This window comes from Tupaia chinensis, unplaced genomic scaffold (genome assembly GCF_000334495.1).
Source record: "Tupaia chinensis unplaced genomic scaffold, TupChi_1.0 Scaffold000291_1, whole genome shotgun sequence".
Lineage (NCBI taxonomy): Eukaryota > Metazoa > Chordata > Mammalia > Scandentia > Tupaiidae > Tupaia > Tupaia belangeri.
Genome location: NW_006159776.1, coordinates 378,878 through 396,230, shown reverse-complemented (window position 1 = coordinate 396,230; position 17,353 = coordinate 378,878). Strand labels below are relative to the sequence as shown.

Below are 17,353 nucleotides of genomic sequence, written 5' to 3'. Positions count from 1 at the left end.
TATGAATTAACGGGTAAACTTGAGGACTTAAAAAAATTCCAATTTCATTTTGGTTAAACTACATTAAATTTTTACAGATATTTGGGATGAATTCAGAGATTTATTCTTGATTTTTTTTAACATGAACAAAATTAAGCTCTTATTTTATTTTTTCAGATGTTTTTGCCTTAGGGCATGTGTGCTCACCAGAGAGAGACAGAGACAGTGAGAGGGAAGTGAGAATTTGCCCCCTCCCCCCATGGGGGATGGCCACACAGCAATCTCTTTTCCACCATTCTCCCCCTGGGATCTTGGGCACACAAGCACATGTGCCCAGTGTGAATTTCAAGCCACTGGGTCTAGGACTCGAACCATGATTGGCCATAACCAATGGCGACATAACCATTATGCCATCTGCTGACCCCAAGTTTATTAGTTATTAAGTGCAGAATATGCTTTGGTTTTAAAAACTGTAATAAATATTCCATGTGGGAAGCATCATGACATTAGATCAATTTCCATAATTCCTTTTAGGCACTGACTTTACCATTACATTTTATTTATTTATGAACATGTTTATATACATATATTTATTTGAAAAAGTGATTTACTTTACTGTAAGCATTATTTTATATTTTAAAAATATTAATTCAAAACCTTTTTATGACTTTTATATTTTAAAATTGAACTGTACCTGCCAAACCCCATACTGAAAATCTAAATTGTATGATACGCATTAAAGACCAAAAAGGAGGATATCTTCTGCAGAATTCGTTGTATTGTCAGAAAAGTCATGATGGATCTTTATATAGAAAAACATGGAAAAATTCCTCACAACTTTCCCGACAACCTAATATATAGAGAACCTTATTTTAGGGATTATTATTTTCTTCCTTATACTATAAAAATAAAAAACCAAATTCTCTATTTCATAATTTGGTATATTAGAGAAGCAATTTAAGGCAAAATTAATGTTATAATATACATACATACTGAAATATAATGCAGTTTTGATACATTGTATGTCATATTATATTTCTGTGTAATCATTTTTACAATGTCTAATGATTTTTCCATTATATTTAGACAATTAAGTTTACAGTGTGGTAAAATTTCCTGGCCTAACCTTAAACTAAGAAACATGAAACACAAGTACTCACTTATAATCTGTTTCTCTGTATGCCTATGCATTTATTTATTTATTTTTAATATTTTTGCCATAGGGCTTGTGTGCTTCCCAGAGACAGACAGAGAGCAAGAAAAAGTGAAAAATACCTCCTTTTCCCAAAGAGGGGATGGCCATGCTGCAGTCCCCTTTCCTCCATTCTCCTCAGGATTTTAGGTATGTGCACACATGTGCCTGGTATGATTTTCAAGGCACCAGGTCTAGGACTCAGATTCCACATTTAAAATAATCTCATGTGTTACAGTACACATATTAACACTCATATTCTGTAATCACTCGAGTCATTATTATAACACAACTGCTATTCATTTATCTTTTCTTTAGTAATGCCTCACATTTATAATTATTTTTTATTCCACATCTGGTGAAAATATGAGTATCATAGGAAAAAAACTGTTCTGCCAGTGTATGGATGACTGAATTGAACTTCAGCCCCATCTTCACCTTTATTAAGTTTCTAAATCAGAAAATGCCCTGACATGACTTTGGAATCCATAATCCTCTCAGAAGTAGCCAAAAATACATGAAAGGAAGTGATAGATTATGCCAAAGCAGTTTGATGTTTTCTTTTTTTATTATTCTCTTAGAAACTGATTCTGGTAAATCTCCTGATATATTTTTTCTCTTCTTTTTCTTCCTCTACACCCATCCCCCAGGAATAGCAACTGAAACCCTGATAAAACTTCAGTGTTAGAAATTAAGTTTCACAGGGACCATTAACATTTACTTTTAATTTCTATCTTGTAAGAGTTGTAAATAACCTATTAAAAGTTTTGCCTTTTTAAAATGGAAGAACTTTTCTCTAAATTAAGTTTAATAGTAGTTATAATGACACCATTGTTGATCCAGTTTCTTCCATTGCTTCATTCATTGATGCAACATTAATTCAACAACTGCATTCCTGACAGATTTCATGTAGTTTTGTTTTTTCAACTCTATTATAAAAAATTCCAAATTCATAAAAGAAAACTTTATTTTACTTTGAGTATTATTTACCCACAAAATTACTTATAGTATTAACATTTATAATTATAATTATTTAATATTATAATATTAACTTTTTTGCTTTTTTAAAAATAATTGTTTACTTGACTTTATTATTTTTTAAATTTGCCATAGTGCATGTGTGTTCACCAGAGAGTGACAGAGAGAAAGAAAGGGAGGAAAAGTGAGAAAGCAAACCACTAGGTCTGGGACTTGAAATACAGGTAGCCATGTAGGAATCTAGCACCTAAACCACCACACCACCTGATGGTTCCCTCCTTTTTTTCTTTTTTACTTTTTAAACATTAGCTTTATTAGTTTATTTTTTAATACAGTATGCACATTAACACTTGAAATTTTTAGAAGTACAGAAAAGCATGTAATTCCATGTCTCCCTATTATGAGATTGGCATCCATCCTTTCAGAAACAAAACAAAACAAAACATAAATGGGATTATTCTATATATACTTGCTCTGTAATTTCACAAGGTAACAATTGTATGTAGTGGATATTTCTATATCAGCACTTCTAACTCTACTTCTTTAACATGTTGAAACTTACTGTGTAGATGTATCATATTGAACTTTTTTCTGCTACAATTAGCAATATTGTAATAAATAGCCTTATACATACATCTGTATACATTTGGGAGGTGAAATGGCTAGGATATAGAAAAGTAACTTATTTATAATAATTAACACTAACTTATAATATATTAACAGTTTATCACATTTGCTTATCTCAAGTATATGTATCTATTCATCTCTGTGTTGTCCTATTAAATGTTTCACTTTTAGATGCATTCCAAAGTAAATTGTGGATGTATTTATACTTTTTTCTCAATACTGCAGAATGTGTATTAACTAAAGTTTAATGTTATTTATAGTTTTTTCTTTTATTTAAAATTTACATTCATTAAATTCACCAATTTTATATAATAATCAGTGTTTTGTCAAATGCATCCCTTAGTCTCAAATGCTAATGGACATACTGCCCACATTATTTAAGAAAGAAATTCTCTTAAAAAACGACTAAGAAGAAATATGCGATTATCCAAAGAATCTTCTGTTTGAAGCCCATTCTGTTAATATTTGTAGGACTACAAAGACAAGTAAATAAAATTAAAGATATATTATGCATATAATAAAGTAAAAGACATATATATAATAAAAAATAATATAAATCTTTACATAATAAATATCCTAAAGCCAGATTAGTTTGCTATAGGTATTTAACTTGGAGAAAATAAATAAGATTACAAAAAAGCTCTAAGGCAGGGAAGACTTTTTTTTTTTTAAGAGATTTTTGCTATAGGGCATGTGCTCTCGCCAGAAAGACAGAGAGAAGCAAAGAAACAGAAAGTGAGAGATCACCCCCCAGGGGTGATGGCTATGCAGCAATCCCTTCTCCTTCATTCTCCTCTCGGGATCTTGGGCATGCACGCAAATGCGCCCAGTGTGAGTTTAAGCCACCAGGTATGGGACTTGAACCATGGTCAACTACATGGGAGTCCAGCGACATAGCCATTTTGCTAACTGCTGGTCCCAAAGTGAAGACATTTTTGAGTGACACTTTGAATTATAGTTAGCATACAGGGAAGACAATTTTAAATGGGGAGAATGACATTAGCAAAGATGTAGAGGAGGCAATCACAAAAATTATTCAACAATAGTAAACAAGCTTGTTTAGCTTCAACATAATAAAGGCAATTATATTTTCATTCATTCAAATTATATTTATAATAAATGCCTACTGTTTTTTCTAGATACTAATGACCTTTAAGTAAACATTATTTTCATACTATGCCCTCAGAAAACCCACAGTCTTTTAGAAGAAACAAACATAAATAGTGAAAAGTAAGGAGAAATGTATGTATTTTTATAAATAATATTAGTGGAACTCTGAATAAAACAGTTTTTCTGTTTGTTTTCATAAAACTGACTGAGATATGGACTAAATTTCATATTTTATATCTTTTGAAATGGACATGCTGACAGGGTAAAGTTTATCATCTTAGTGACCTATAGAGTTGAGAGTTTGTTCCCATTTCTTCCTGACTTCTAAGTTTTTATTTTTTTAAAATTATGCCAGGAAGAATAGATACAATACAATGTATTTCAATAATATGTGGAAGAATAGAAGAGGAAGATATAAGTTCCCTGGAGGTGCTGAGAAAGTAATGAAAAGGTAACATTTGTGAAATGTGATGAAAAGAGCTAAGAATTTCATTGAAAAAAAAATGTATCAGGACAAAAATTCTTAACTTGGATGTTTTAACAACTTTGTCCCCATAACTTATGATTCAGTTTTCAATTTCTTTAATATCCCCTCCCTGCTTTTTGTTTTCCAAATCCCTTGCCCTAGGAGGATAGCCTCCTTTGATTGAAAGAGGCTATCAAGATCAAGGAAAGTGGGGTAGGGGAGAACCAAGGGTGAAAAACCATTGAAAGACTAGGTCTTAGGAAATGGTGGAAAGAGATGCTCCAGAATAGTCAGCTGTAATGCAATAGCATTTTTATTAAATAGTATTGGAGTATTACAATTTTTAAGGAACTCAAGTAGGAAAATACTTTTGATCGCTGAACTGTTTTTTTGTATGGTATCTTCAACTAGACTGATGTGAAGTGTATTCATGTTAGATAAATTCACTTTACAAGTTGTAGTGATATATAGTGATCGAATGTATAAAATTAATTAATACATAATATATACATATACATAATATGTATTATATATACATATATTATATATTAATTAATATATATAGTATATATAAAGAATATTCAATCTGGATCCTGGTTTTATAAGGTTTGTTATGATAATTCTAATGCTCATTTAATAATGAAAGGTAGGCAATGGGTTGTATTCTTTCTTTCTTTACTTGACTTTTTATTGAAAGTACATGAGTCCTATTGTACAGTTTGATATATCTTTGAAAAATAGAATATATCACTCAAGGTGATTATTGACTGTTTTTCAATATTCTAAACTATTGTTGGTGAGGAAGCTCTTTTCTTTTAAACCTTCCTGAATTTCTTTCCTGTAGCTTTAAGAGTAGAAACTTGAGTCTGTTTTGGGGGTAGTTGACTCTCCACTTTGGGAAGGACCATTTTGGGTTGTGCTTTGATTTATGTGTCCTTGCATTTTTATTTAAAGAAATGGTGATTCTCATGGAAGAAGCAAATGACTAGACACTTACCAACCTGGTAGCAGGCTAAAAAGGAAAACGGACTTAAGAGGGTCTACCTGAAGGGATTTGGCTACTGGAAACAAAAATAAAAAGGTGGTGATATTTAATATTTCTTTTCCTTGTTTTATCATAGACTCTCTATTGTGTTTTCAAGTCTAAGTAGAAGTGTTAAACATACTGGCATTTTCAGTGTGGTTATATAAGAGGGATATCTGTTCTTTGTGGGCTAAATGTACTATTGGGAGTTTAAAAAACACAGAGGCATAAAAGATTACCAGAGAATAATAGTAGAAATGTCCAGAGGAATAGTCTGTAGCCAAAAGGAAAACCAGAATCACTCCTCAGAAATTACTGGGGAGGTAACTTGAGTAGAGATGCAGAATAGAAATTATATTATTGTAATTTAGTTATTAAAAGAAAGGAGAGCTCCTGAAAGCTGGGGATCTTGTGACCAGGTAGGTAATATACCCTTATAATTTTTCGCCTCAAAAGTGTGATTGGAGAGGGGGCAACAAGGAACACTTTAATTAGAATTATGTCACTGTAAGTGATAAGAACTCAACTAAGACTTACTTTTTAAAATAAGATAATTTATTGACTCATATAACTACAAAGAATAATTGTGAATCTGATTCCAGAGAGAGGTAATTAGGGAATTAAAATAAAACCATTGCATATCTTTTTCCTTTATCTCTTAATTGCCCTTTTGCCTCTAAGTTAGACTTTTCCTGTATAGTAGCAAAGGCTGGCTTTAGCAACCTTAGCACAAAGAGCACTTTTTTCTCATACTGGGAGAACATTCTTGGATTGAATTTGATTAACTTGACTTGGAAAACTTGTTGGGCTGAATAAACCACTGTGGCTAGAGGGGCTACTAACCACTATTTCCAAAAGTTTGGGTTAGTTCCACCCAGCACCACATATATTACGAAGGAGGTACCATTGAGTTGCCAAAAGAAAAAGATGCATTATTTTACCAGAAGAGGATGCCAGACAATAAAACAATAGATGTTCAATTCAAGGTGACTGATAATAGAGACCGAAAAAATGAAAGAAAAGAAAGGATAAAAAAACAGATAAAGGAGGGAGGAGATACTAGAACAAGAAAGAACAACAAGTGGAGGAGAGAAGAGGGAGAGAAGAATGAGGAGGAAAAAGAACTTAGAAAATGTAGCACAAATGAGAGTGAAAAACAAACTAGCAGAGATGAGAGAATATATAGTAGAGGAGAAAGGGAATGGAGATGAGAGTAGAGATAAGATAACAGAGAGATGAGAGCAGATTGTATAGAACAGGGAAGAGAGAAAAGATAGTGTATATAGCAGAGAGAAGACAGAAGAAAGATTCATCTGCCATATACTATATATAAGACCAAATAGCAGAGCTACATGCAGCTAGAAACTTTGCAGGTATTATTCAAAAGGAGTAGATGAGTATTCTGTATTGAAAAACATTGGGGGGACCAGCGGTTAGCATAACGGCTGGCTATGTTGCTGAACTCTCATGTAGCTGAACACAGTTCAAGTCCTGGACCCGGTGGCTTAAACTTACGCTGGGCATGTGCTTGTGTGCCTAAGATCACGAGAGGAGAATGGAGGAGAAGGGATTGCGGCGTGGCAATCCCCCCTGGGGGGTGATTTCTCGCTTTCTGTCTCTCTGTCTCTCTCTGTCTTTCTGGCAATCACACACGCCCTATAGCAAAATCCTTTCAAAAAAAAAAAAAAAAAGAATGTAAAAAAAAAATGGGAGTTCAATATTTGGCTTTACAAAGGGACACACTCTCTTTTCTTTTCTTTTTTTTTTTTTGGAGAGGTTTTTTTGCTATAGGGCGCGTGCGCTCGCCAGACAGACAGAGAGAAACATAGAGACAGAAAGCGAGAAATCACCCCCCAGGGGGGATGGTCACGCCGCAATCCCTTCTCCTCCATTCTCCTCTCGGGCTCTTGGGCACGCACGCACACGCGCCCGGCGTGAGTTTTAAGCCACCGGGTCTGGGATGCGAACCACGGTCGACTACGTGGGAGTTCAGCGACATAGCCATTACGCTAACTGCTGGTTCCCAGGACACACTCTCTTTACACTGGGTTCTATGACCTTATATGTGAGTAAAAAACACCTGATCTAACTCCACACTGAGGATATCACATATCTCTAGGTTTGTCCTGTTTTCTGTAGTTTCAAGTGTCTGCTCAGGACTTTACTCACAGCTTCTTTCACGTCTTTATTCCTCAAACTGTAGATGATGGGGTTCAACATTGGGGTTATAACTCCATAAGATAGCGCAATGATCTCATCAGATACTTTTGTGTTCTTTGACTTGGGCTTTGTGTACATAAAAAGGGCTGCACCATAAAATAAGATGACCACAGTCAGGTGGGCTGAACAGGTAGAAAAGGCTTTCTTCCTCCCTTCAGCAGAATTAATTTTCAGGATGGAAGAGAGGATGAACACATAGGAGACAAAAATTAACAGTAGAGGAGTCACCAGTAGAACAATACTTGCCACTGCCATGATAAACACATTTGTGGAAATATCTGAGCATATGAGTTTAAGAAGAGCCAGGATCTCACAGGTAATATGATCGATGACATTATTCCCACAGAAAGGCAGGACCATTGTCAAGACTGTTTGCACTAAGGAGTTTGCACAACCTATGATCCAAGACCATGCAGCCATGTGCACAAAGAGCACCTTGTTCATGATGATGGGATACCTCAGTGGGTTGCAGATGGCTACATACCGGTCGTAGGCCATCACAGCAAGGAGGACACACTCAGTGGAGCCCAAACCAAGGGAGAGAAACATCTGCAGAGCACAGCCAAAGAAAGAAATAGATTTCCTCTCAGACACAAACACAACAAGCATTTGAGGAATGGATGATGATGTGTAACAGATGTCCAAGAATGAGAGGTTTCCTAGGAAGAAGTACATAGGGGTGTGGAGGCGAGAATCCAGGATGCTGATGATAATGAGGAGACTATTTCCCAGGAGGATTATCAGGTACATGATGAGGCAGAGAAGGAAGAGGAAAAACTGCAGCTCTGGGTATTGGGAAAGCCCCATCAGAAAGAATTCAGTCACGGAAGAATGATTTCCTGTTTCCATGGGTCTGTATCACCTGCAGGATTTAGAAAAGGATATAACTAAAGGAAGCTTAATTTTTGATGTTAATTTATCAAATTACTTTCAATGATATCACTTAGTTTTATTCTTAAAACAGTACCTGAAATTAGCAAGGACAGGAATATCAACTCCATTTTACTAATGATGAAAGAGGTATGAGAAATAGATAAATTCATCTCACACAGCACAGCAGCAAAGGCTAGGAATTTGATTGGGAGATGTCAGACCTAAATTACATAAGATATCAGGAAAAACTGCTCTTATATATGCTATATAATATTTTAATGAATATTTTGAAATAAAACTTTATTTTAATAATCCTGTCTAATATTTTTATTCACATGTAATTCTCTTTTAAAAAATTATTTATGATTATACATGATTATGGGCTACAGCTGATGTTTAAATATATGTATACGTTTTATAATGATCAAATTAATTAGCTTATTCATTACTATAGATACTTATTTCTTTGTGGTGATAACATATAACTTAACATATCATATTAATTGGGCACCATCTACATGCTAATGTGTCTTATCTTCACCATGATTATTTTAAGTTATCTAACTTTTTTAAATAAAAAAGTATATTTTTAATCTATTGCCTAGCTGCTAGTCTCAAAAAATGGTTGAAAACTGTAACTGTTTGGCAGTTCATTGAGAGAATTAAATTAGATAACATCTGTTACATAGCAGGCATAGTAGGTAGTTCTAACATGTATCTAAAATTACATCTAAGGGAATATAACATAGCAAAATATATAATAAAACAATAATATAATTGTGTATTCATATATTCAAAAAATATATTTTATAATTTTTAAGTTTACTTGACTGGCTCAGAAATAAAATATTGATTTAGTTTCTCTCCTTACTCCCCTCCCCCCAGTGTTTAGGGCAAGGGTTTTGAGTTTTGTGACCATAATTTTATAGACCATGAGCATTTAAAAAATTGCATCAGAGAATCATCGAAATTTGTTTTACAGGACATTGCAGCTTTATGGATAGCTTTCCTCAGGACCTGGAATCCTAATATAAGTCACTGAGTCCTACTATTCTTCTTAACTTTTGCAATTGCCCAATTGCTCTAAATTCACTCTTCTTTCTTTATCACTTACTGTTTTGATGCATATCTTATGTTTTCCTAGGCGATTTCATATCTTATCAATACATATTAATATATACTTCTCTCAATTTCTGTGATTGATGATTTGGAGTACATTCCTATGTCTTCTGTATTATTTTTAATGTTGGCCATGAAGCTTCCATATGTGACTGAACTGATAATAGCTAATTTGTTCTGAGCTATTTAAGCATGTTACCCTGTTGTACGTTCATTGATTTTATTAACTCACTTAGTCTTCAGTGCAACTCTATAACAGCAGACATTTCTTACTCTCATTCGATGAGGAGGAAACAGAGACAAAGAAAAAGTAACAAGCTCACAGACATAAATTAATGCTAAAGCTGGAATCTAGTATTTAATTGTCTGCTCTAAGGTTAGCCCTCTTAATCACTAAACTAGTCTACCCTTCACAGATTCCTGTATTAAATCTAAGGAAGAGACATTAGAAAATGTTCCCTCCTAAGTTAGATTTATATAGTGAGCATCCCTTGCATGCTCTGATCACAAGTGATATGTTAGAAAATTCTGAAAGCTGGCTCATTTCTTGTAGTCTTTGTAATGTAATCATCTTAATTTATTACATGTAGCAATCAATTTCACAGTTATGAGAATTAACATAAAAAATAGTGACAGATAAATTATGACCATATTAACTTCTACAAATCACACACCTGGAAACTTTCAGCATTTGTCTTTACTCTGCAAATCAATATACACTTTTGGATCTTTAATTTTCCCATTATTTGCGTTTTCTAACTTTATCATCCCAACTCATCTTTTGCTAATTTCTGTGTGCTTTGCAACTTTAGCCCTAAATCACCAAAAATTCAACTGTCCTTTAGTCGTTTCTTATTTATTGTGTTAAGGTAACCAAATATGATTATTAACTTATATATAAGGACTGTGACTTATACCTTGTTGTAATATCATTGCCATAGCTTTTGTTCCCTGGGTGGTGGTGGTAGAATAAAATATTTATTACTGCCCATATACTAACCCCACAACCAGACAGTTTTCATGAGGTTTGATATCCAAAGAACCTGAAGATATGAATGAGAGGCTTATTCCTTGTCTGGTTATAGAGGACAGCACTCCTATCTTTCTTAGTGAATCATCTGTATAGTGATTTTTTTTTCCTAATTTTCTATAGGATGTGCACACTTGCCAGAATCATGGCAGGGGGATGTAAGCACCCTCGGGGGGGGATGGTCATGCTGCCATTTTTTTCTTTTACATTCTCTTCTAGGGATTTAGGGCACTCATGCACATATGACTGCCTTTTTTCAAGCCACTTTCAAGTCATGCGATCTTGAGACTTGAAACACACCGTTGACCTGTGGAATTCACCTCCCTTAACCACCACGCCACTGGCTGGCTCTAGACAGTGATTTTAGTCAGGTTAAAAAAATAAGTGATGGTTTCAATATCTTAGAATATTGGAAAATATTTCCTTCATCTCTCACCTCCTTTCCTATTTCTAGTCACACTGGCACAAGCTTTTTTTTTTTTTTTTTTTTGAGAGGTTTTTTCGCTATAGGGCGCGTGCGCTTGCCAGATAGAGAGAGACATAGAGACAGAAAGCGAGGAATCACCCCCCAGGGGTGATGGTCACGCTGCAATTCCTTCTCCTCCATTCTCCTCTCGGGATCTTGGGCACGCACGCACATGCGCCCAGTGTGATTTCTAAGTCACCGGGTCTGGGACACAAACCGCGGTTGACTACATGGGAGTCCAGTGACATAGCCATTATGCTAACTGCTGGTTCCTGGCACAGGCTTTTTTTCAACAAAGAAATTGATTAAGGTAGTAGTTTTAATTTGTTGAAGGCAGTTGTATAGGAACAGAAGGGGGAAGGGGAAGAGAAGAAGGAAGAATAGCAGGAAGAAAAGCAAACGTAGATTATCTTTACTGTTAAAGAAAATGCACTGAACTGAGCATCCTGAGGATGAGTCTGTTGGGGAGAAAAGGGTTAAGAAAGAATGGCTGTTTTTCTCTCTGTTCCTAAAAGGTCAGAGGAAAAAGAATGTTTTTCCAGAATGAAGAGTAATGAAAGAAAGTGAAAACAGTAAGCTCGCCAAAAACAATGAATCTCCCAAGAAGCCTGTTTTAATTCATTGTTTTCTATCCTCCTCTCACTTCTGCCATTTTCTTGCCATAATGGTGTCAAAGGAGGAATTATTGTTGGTTTGCTCCCCAGTAAGTATTGGTCTCCTCATAAAAGACACATAAGGAGAGAAATGCAGTCTGTGCTCTCTAGACAATACAGCTGGAAAAGAAGTCCTCTAGCCCAACGGTCCCCAACTTTCCCAGCACCAAGAATGGGCCTCATGGAAGACAATTACTTCACTGTTAAGGAGAAGGGGAGGTGGGGATTGGTCTCAAGATGACCCAAGCACACCACATCTTTCCTGCACCCCCTTTCTACCAGTTCCACATTGCAGTCTACAATGAAACAATCTCACAATAGGGTTCACTCCCACGAGAATCCAGTACTACTACTAATCCAACAGAAGGAGAGGCCCAGGAGGCTGAAAACACAGATGAAGCCTCACTTACTCACCTGCTGACCACCCTAGCACCTCGGCAGCCCAGCTGCAGACAGGCCACGGACCAGCACTGGTCCAGGGGTTGGGACCCTTGGTCTAGCACATCCTTTAACTACATCATCACTCATGGGTCTCTTTAACGTACAAATTCTGAGACCACTACAGAAACCCTTAATGCTCTTCAATAGCTATGCTGAATTTCTTTGAGCTTACCTAAAATGCTACTTTTTCATTTTTTTTCTGTTTTGCTATAGAGCATGTGTACTTGCTGAAGGGAGAGAGAGAGGGAAGGAGAGAAAGAGAGGGGAAGAGTTGAAAGAGAGAGAAAGAGAAAAAATGAGAAATCACACCCCAGGGGCAATGGCCATGCTGCAATCTCTTCTCCTTCATTCTCCTCTCTGCATTTTGGGCATACATGCACACATGCCTGGCATGCTTTTCAACCCACCAGGTCCACGACTCAAACCTCTCATTTGGCTATGTGGGATCCAATCGCCTTGACCTATGTACCACTTGATGGTCTGTTTCCTTCGTTAAGCATTTTTCCTTTCTATTTTATTCAGTAGGGCTTCTTCCAACTTAGATATTATTTTTTCTGTGTAAAATTTTTCATTTTCTAGTCTGATTAGAATGCCTCTACTCTGTGCTTTCTGCTCTCATAGAATCGTTCATTTACTCATGTATTTAACACATAGTATATGCCATATATACTGTGATATGCAATGGGGCTCTAATTGTGAGTACTAGGCTAAACATGGACATTGGGTAAATAATATTTTTGATGATTACTTTGTACTTTTAAGAAACAATTGATATACTGTAATATACCATGTGGAAAAGTTATGGAACATTTTGCAAATTATTTTATCAAAATAAAATACTCTTTTTACCCAAAACTGTCAAAGAGACAGGAAAACTATGATTAATCTAACTTATGAGTACATTTAAAAAGAACAGTATATCTAAACTGTATACTAAAATAATGTAATTTATTTTTATTAATGAACAGAATTCTAAATTTATTTCTGAACTATCTATCAATAAAATGTATGACACAAACAGGTAACAAAATTAAAATACATTGTCATCCAACTAAATGTCGAAAATATTTGATGGAATACAACTTTTGTTTTTGAATATCTCTCAGTAATCTAGACCTAGGAAGATGAATTATTATTATTTTTTTTGAGAGCTTTGTTTTTGCTAAAGGGCACATGTGCTTGCCTGAAAGACAAGAGACAGAGAGACAGAAAATGAGAAATCACCCCCAGGGGGGATGGCCACACTGCAATCCCTTCTCCTCCATTCTCCTCTTGGGATCTTGGGCACGCATGCTCATGTGCCTGGCATGAGTTTAAGCCACTGGGTCCGGGACTCAAACCATGGTCAACTATATGGGAGTCCAGCAACGTAGCCATTACACCATCTGCTGATCCCCAGAAGATAAATTATTAAGATGATAATAATTATCTCTTTCAAACTATTGGTCAACATAATTCTAAATGTTATGATGCTAGAGATATTTCCTTATGGTCATTCAAAACATATAGTATTATATACCATTTTTTCCTTGAATGATCTAACAAACAAATAGAAAAATAAAAGTAAGTGACATTGCATGTGCTATTATGTTCAATGATGTTTTAATCATTGCTATAATTTATTCTTCTATAATTCTGGTGTATGATAATTATGGTATAAATGTGAGGAGATATAATGCCACATCTAACATCACCAATGCATATTGTAGTCTTGGAAAAGAGTTTAGAACAAGAGACAATTCTCATGTTGTAACATTACACAAAAATTGGAAATTTCCCAATTATGTAAATAATTTAACTATATGTGTATATGCATGTGTTTATATATATATATGTGTGTGTATGCATGCTTGTAACTGCACCAAATGCTAAATATTAACTAGGTTTTTCTTTGTGATGTGGAACTTGAATCATTAGTAATTTTATTTTCACCACATTTTCCAAATAATTCTTATCTAATCTATATTTTATTATTATAAATATCAGAAACAACAATTTCAAATTTTCCTCATATGGTAATAGTGGCAAGGAAGTCTAGGCTTTGGCTCTAGTTCTCTCTAAGCCCCAAGTAGGTACTAAAACAGAGAGAATGCAGTATGTCAATGGAGAGGAAATGGGAGAAAGGCTTCATATTGCTTTGTGCTATATAGACTAATTTAATGCCATTTAGCGTTCTTATTCCAGCCAATCACACACATACATCTATTATCACCACACATACTGACACAGCTTGAAAGCATTCTAGACCTCATTGTTTAGAGGAGAACCTTAATGTGTTCAACTTAGTACAAATATGATACTCTGCAATACCCAACAATATCACACGAGAGAATGAGACAGAGGAGGTGTCTGGTGAGCAAGAGGGAACATGGAGAAACATTAGTGGCTTCTGTTACCTTTTTTTTTCTGTCATGAATTTTTTTGTGGTAAGATTTCAGTTTCTTGGCTCTCCAGGTTTTATTTCTCTCTGCCCAAAATGTCAGTCATAGATAGATTGGCCCTCATTGTTGAGCACCACCTATGGAAAGAAAGCAAACTCTGCTGAGGACGATGGATTGTGAGGCATTTATCCTTCTTCTGTTTATCAACAGGAGAGAAGAGTAGTTTGTAAAGTAAAAGTACTTCCTCGGACTCCTTGATTTTAAACCTAAGGAACCTCTTGAAAGAGAGTATAGTACATTTTCAATAGAAGGCCTTTTTAGAGGAAATCTACAGCACTATTGCATCCTCTGTCCTGCTTCATACTAATTTTTCCTTCTGTTTATAAAGCCTCTTGATACTCTACAATCTGAGATATCTCTGGTAGGATATTCCCAAGGCTCATCCAAACAAATGTCACTAAGAACCATTAAAGGGGCTGATAATAAACAATACTGGGCAACTTAAAACTAAGTCCTGTCTTTTTCTTTTTTTTTTTTTTTCCATATTAAGATTTATTCAGAGTATGCTCCCTAGGATTGGTATACAACTCTTTTATTGGGGGAGAACATAGCTGAAGTTCCAGATTTTTATCTTGCAGGCGCTCCTGAGCAATAGGCTAACTTCTGTGCCGTGCAAGCCTAGGGTGATTGAGCCTTTTATCTCTTGTGTTTATAAGGTAGCATTTTTTTTTTCTTTTCCAAGGTTTTTTTTTTAATGTATATAAGCAAAATTATTTGAGTCAACAAATTCTTATTTAAGGAATATCTGAATTTCTGATTCCTTCCACTGTTCACCAAGGACACCACCACCTTCATTCCTCCAAGGCCCAAGTCAAGATAGTCCTACCACAATTTTTTCATGTATAAGGTAGCATTTATAATGTATCTTTATGGAAAACTACTGTTTTACTGGATACAGCAGTTACTTTGAAATCAGGGGACCTTGAGTCCTGTCTTGGCTCTGTGGCTTATTAGTTTTGCAAGCCTTGAGCGTGATACTTAAATATGAGCATGATGTAACATGGGGTAATAGTTCCTACTTTGTAGAATTGTTGTGAGGATTACAATAACATTACCAAAATATCTCAATCCAAGGAGTACATAATATATAGTATGTTAGTTTAAACTTAATTATTAGACTGACTTTTTTTTTTTTTTAAATTTCCATGGCAAGGAAAAAACTAATTTAATGAGATATTCATAAGGATCCTAAGTATTTCCTTTATACCCAACATTTCCTTAATTCCCATGATTTCATCATTGTTTCATTAAATACTTTTCAAATAAAATAAATCATTGATAATTCCTCATTCCTATATCACCCCTCCTTTCTGAAAATTAATCTTCTTAATTGTGGTAATTTACCTCATTTAAGTATCAGTAAAGGATCATCAAATCATCCAGTGCAATAGAGAACATGGCTTTTTGGGCTATAGCCTTCAAAACAAGGAAACCATTGTAGACACAAGTGCAGATTGCTCTTTTCAGCATTTCTTTTCTCTGGAATGTCATTGTCTTTTTCTGCCTACATTCTGAAGTCATTATAGCTGTTCCTCAGAGGAATCTAAGCTGTCTTCCCTTTGAGAGAATCTTAGCTATCTTCTTTTTGAGCTCTAATCATGCTGTTGAATCCATAGGTAAGAATTCCACAATTTCAGATAACTGCTACTAGTTGCGAGGAGGGCAGACTAAAAATAAAGCTTTCCACCCCACTAGGAATTCATGTCATGAGTTTGAATCAACAGTAAATTGATCTTCTAAGGAAGTATTCTCTAGCCTCTGGGCCCTCAGCATTTCCAGAGATCCTGTTGGTGGCTCTAGAAGCCAATTTAAATACTCCTTTTCTTTTTTTTCTTTGAAGAGACTCTGAAATCCCACAAGTCATTTTAAGTTGAATCTAAGTAACGTAGAAGATAGTAACTTTAAGATACATTAGAGATGATGACTCAATGACCTGATTAAACTTAACTTATTAAATAGCAATTTTCTTTATTGAGTTTATGTTTTCTGATCATAGAAATGATACATTTATTGTAGAAAGTTTTAATTTTAATAAATGCAGGTCACCCCAAAATAATTTATAACTTGATAATTTTGACATATTTTTATGTATATACATGTAGTGAAAACTTGAGAGCATCCTGCATTTTCTGTTTTAGAACCTGTTGTTTAAATCAACAATATCTCATGTATATTTTCTCATGTTATTTTATTAAGCAATTTTAATAAAGGTCATAATTTTTTTTTTTGATAAATTTTTGCTCTATTTATTTTAAGAGAGATTTTTTGCCATAGGGTGTGTGCACTCACCAGAGAGACAGAGAGCGAGAGACAGACAAACAGACAGAAAAAAAAAGTGAAAACCCCCCCCCCCCCCCCGGGGGGTGATGGCCATGCTGCAGTTCCTTCTCTTCCATTCTCCTCTTGGGATCTTGGGCATGCACATACATGCACCCAGCATGAGGTTTAAGCCACTGGGCCCAGGACTCAAACCTCAGTAGACTGTGTGGGAGTTCAGTGACATAATCATTTTGCTACCTGCTGGTCTCAAATGTCATAATATTTTTAAGAGAAAAATGGAGAGGGTGAAAACACATGCAGTAAGTGGAAGTGAAACAGTTTCCAGTTGGACTCTTGGAACTTTCTTATTTTCTTTGTCTTTTTGAAGGAATTACAATGTTGAAGGACTGGAATCAGATCTTTTTACTGTTTTTTTTTTTTTTTTTTTTCCCCTTTCTTTAACATCTAATTCTTT

General features: G+C 35.1%; 1 protein-coding gene across 1 annotated transcript; it reads right to left on the bottom strand.

The window, feature by feature from the left end:
* Positions 1-7,491: 7,491 nt before the first annotated feature.
* LOC102469568 (olfactory receptor 13D1) lies at positions 7,492-8,445 on the bottom strand. Its single transcript, XM_006150626.1, has one exon. The coding sequence runs from the start codon at positions 8,443-8,445 to the stop codon at positions 7,492-7,494; it is 954 nt and encodes a 317-aa protein (XP_006150688.1).
* Positions 8,446-17,353: the final 8,908 nt, after the last annotated feature.